Source organism: Poecilia formosa, unplaced genomic scaffold, assembly GCF_000485575.1.
Source record: "Poecilia formosa unplaced genomic scaffold, Poecilia_formosa-5.1.2 Scaffold323, whole genome shotgun sequence".
In the NCBI taxonomy this organism is placed as follows: Eukaryota; Metazoa; Chordata; class Actinopteri; order Cyprinodontiformes; family Poeciliidae; genus Poecilia; species Poecilia formosa.
In genome coordinates, this window is record NW_006800262.1 from 826,021 (window position 1) to 828,454 (window position 2,434).

At 47.5% G+C, this 2,434-nt stretch overlaps 1 protein-coding gene across 1 annotated transcript in view; it reads left to right on the forward strand.

The window, feature by feature from the left end:
- Window positions 1–2,434, forward strand: part of LOC103152713 (calcium-dependent secretion activator 2-like) — a 220,452-nt gene that overhangs the window by 198,049 nt on the left and 19,969 nt on the right. The window contains exons 25-26 of the mRNA XM_016661313.1: window positions 761–947; window positions 1,896–2,305. Of these exons, the coding sequence (XP_016516799.1) occupies window positions 761–947; window positions 1,896–2,305 (597 nt within the window). The remainder of the gene's footprint in view (window positions 1–760; window positions 948–1,895; window positions 2,306–2,434) is intronic.

Consider the following 2,434-nt stretch of genomic DNA (forward strand, 5'->3'; position numbering starts at 1 on the left):
GTGATCGGTATCGGTGTATCGGCCATCATGGGTGATCGGTATCGGTATCGGCAGGAAAAAACCTGATCGGCACATCTCTAATATATATATATAGTTAATTTGACATCCCAAGTTGACACTAACTGCCAAACAACTAGTAGCTCAGTGTTCCAATATCCGCAAACGACAACTGCTGTCACATCTTGAGATTGACGAGGTACAACACAAATGCTATGGCAAGGAGCAGGAGCCAGGACTCCAGGTTAGAGGGGAGATAAATACAACTCCCTGTCCAGAGACTGGGTATGTAGCCACAGTAATGAACGAACCATCAAAGCCGGACGAGGCAGAAACTGACCTGAGAGATAGAATTGTGGCCTGAATGAACACCAGGCAACCCTGACACCAAAGAACAATCCCTACCAACACCATAACAAAAACCAATGAGCTGATGTACAACTCAGCATCAGTGATCCTTGAGATGCTTGGCTATAAGAGCAACCATGAGATCCAATACCCACCATGGAAAAGACGGTTAGAGGCTAGAATCAAGGTAACAAGGAGGGAAGTGAGCCAACTGTCAGAGCTCCAAAGAGGTGCGATGAAAAGACCAGTACCCATAAAGTACAGCCAGATGCCCATACCTGAAGCACTCGAAACTGCCAAACAAAGACTCCAAGCCTTGGCCAGCCGCCTAAAGAGATACACGAGAGAGAATGAAGCCAGGAGGATTAACCAGCTATTCTCCACCCAACCAGCTAAAGTGTATTCTCAATGGCAGGGTAATAACAACAGAGCAGATCCACTAAGGGTGGAGGTTGAACAATACTGGAAAGGCATATGGGAAAGGGAGGCGTCCCACAACATCAATGCACAGTGGCTAATCTCTCTACGAGAGGACCACAGCAACCTCCCTGAGCAAGCCCCAGTAACCATCACTGTGGCAGACGTCCAAGAAAGAGTCTCAAGTATGAAAAACTGGACAGCACCAGGACCTGACATGATCCATGCCTACAGAAGGGCATCGGCATAAATAGCAGAGGAGCCAAACACCAACTCCTTGTAGACCACACAGTTGCCCGAGACTGCAAAACCCAAACACACCAACCTGTGCACGGCTTGGATTGATTACAAGAAAGTCTATGACTCAATGGGTGCATTCACACTGCAGCTTAAAGTGACCCAATTCCGATTTTTTTTTTTTTTTTACGTAATGCGACCTGTATCCGATCTTTTCATGACGGTCTGAAAAGCACAGGTCGGATTATTTTCGAATGTGACCCATATCCGATACGTATCCGATTCAAATGCGACCTAACGTTCAGGTCGCCTTCATCCGAACTGAATGTCACTGATTCTCAACAAATCTCACTATTCTGTGTCCTGATACGCGCAAGCAGGAAGAAAAACAACAACCATGACAGACTATAATGAGAATATGCTGCTCCAGCCGGACAACAACTTCAAATAAGTCAGCTAACCTCCACCGTTAGCCTCCATGTTAACTTCCGCAAACATTGAGCACTTCTTCTTTCTATGGCGGTTGGCAGAACACTGAGAACACTGACGCTATATTGCCCTCTACTGCGCATGCGGGACACTCTCAGGTCGTTTGCCCGTTCACACTGCAGAACGCATACAGGTTGCATTTACTGGCATTTACTGTGAACGGCCCGGCAAAACAATCGGAATTGGGTCACTTCAGGCTGCAGGGTGAACACACCCAATGCCACACACTTGGATCATTGAATGCTGAGAGATGTATAACATCAATAGGACTCTAAGAGCCTTCATTGCAAACTCGATGGGGCTCTGGAAAACCACCCTTGAAGCCAACTGCAAACCACTTGCACAAGTGTCCATCAAATGTGGCATATACCAAGGAGATGCTCTGTCCCCACTGCTGTTCTGCATAGGCCTGAACCCCCTCAGCCAAATCATCAACAAGACGGGCTATGGATACCGACTTAAGAATGGGGCCACAATCAGTCACCTCCTCTACATGGATGACATCAAGCTGTATGCCAAGAGTGAGCGAGATATCGACTCACTGATCCACACAACCAGGATCTACAGCACTGACATTGGGATGTCATTCGGACTAGAGAAGTGTGGCCGGATGGTTACAAATAGAGGGAAGGTCGTCCACACAGAAGGGGTCTCGCCCCCAGAAGGAACAATAGCAGACACTGAGGACAGTTACAAGTACCTGGGAATACCACAAGCAAATGGCAACCTCGATGAGGTCATGAGGAAAGGAGCCACAGCCAAATACCTCCAACAAATAAGGCAAGTCCTGAGAAGTCAGCTCAATAGCAAGAACAAGGTCCGTGCAATAAACAGCTGTGCCTTACCAGTAATCAGATACCCTGCCGGAATAATTAGCTGGCCCATGGAACAGATGAAGGCCACGGATGTTAAGACTCGGAAGCTACTAACCATGCATGGAGGGTTC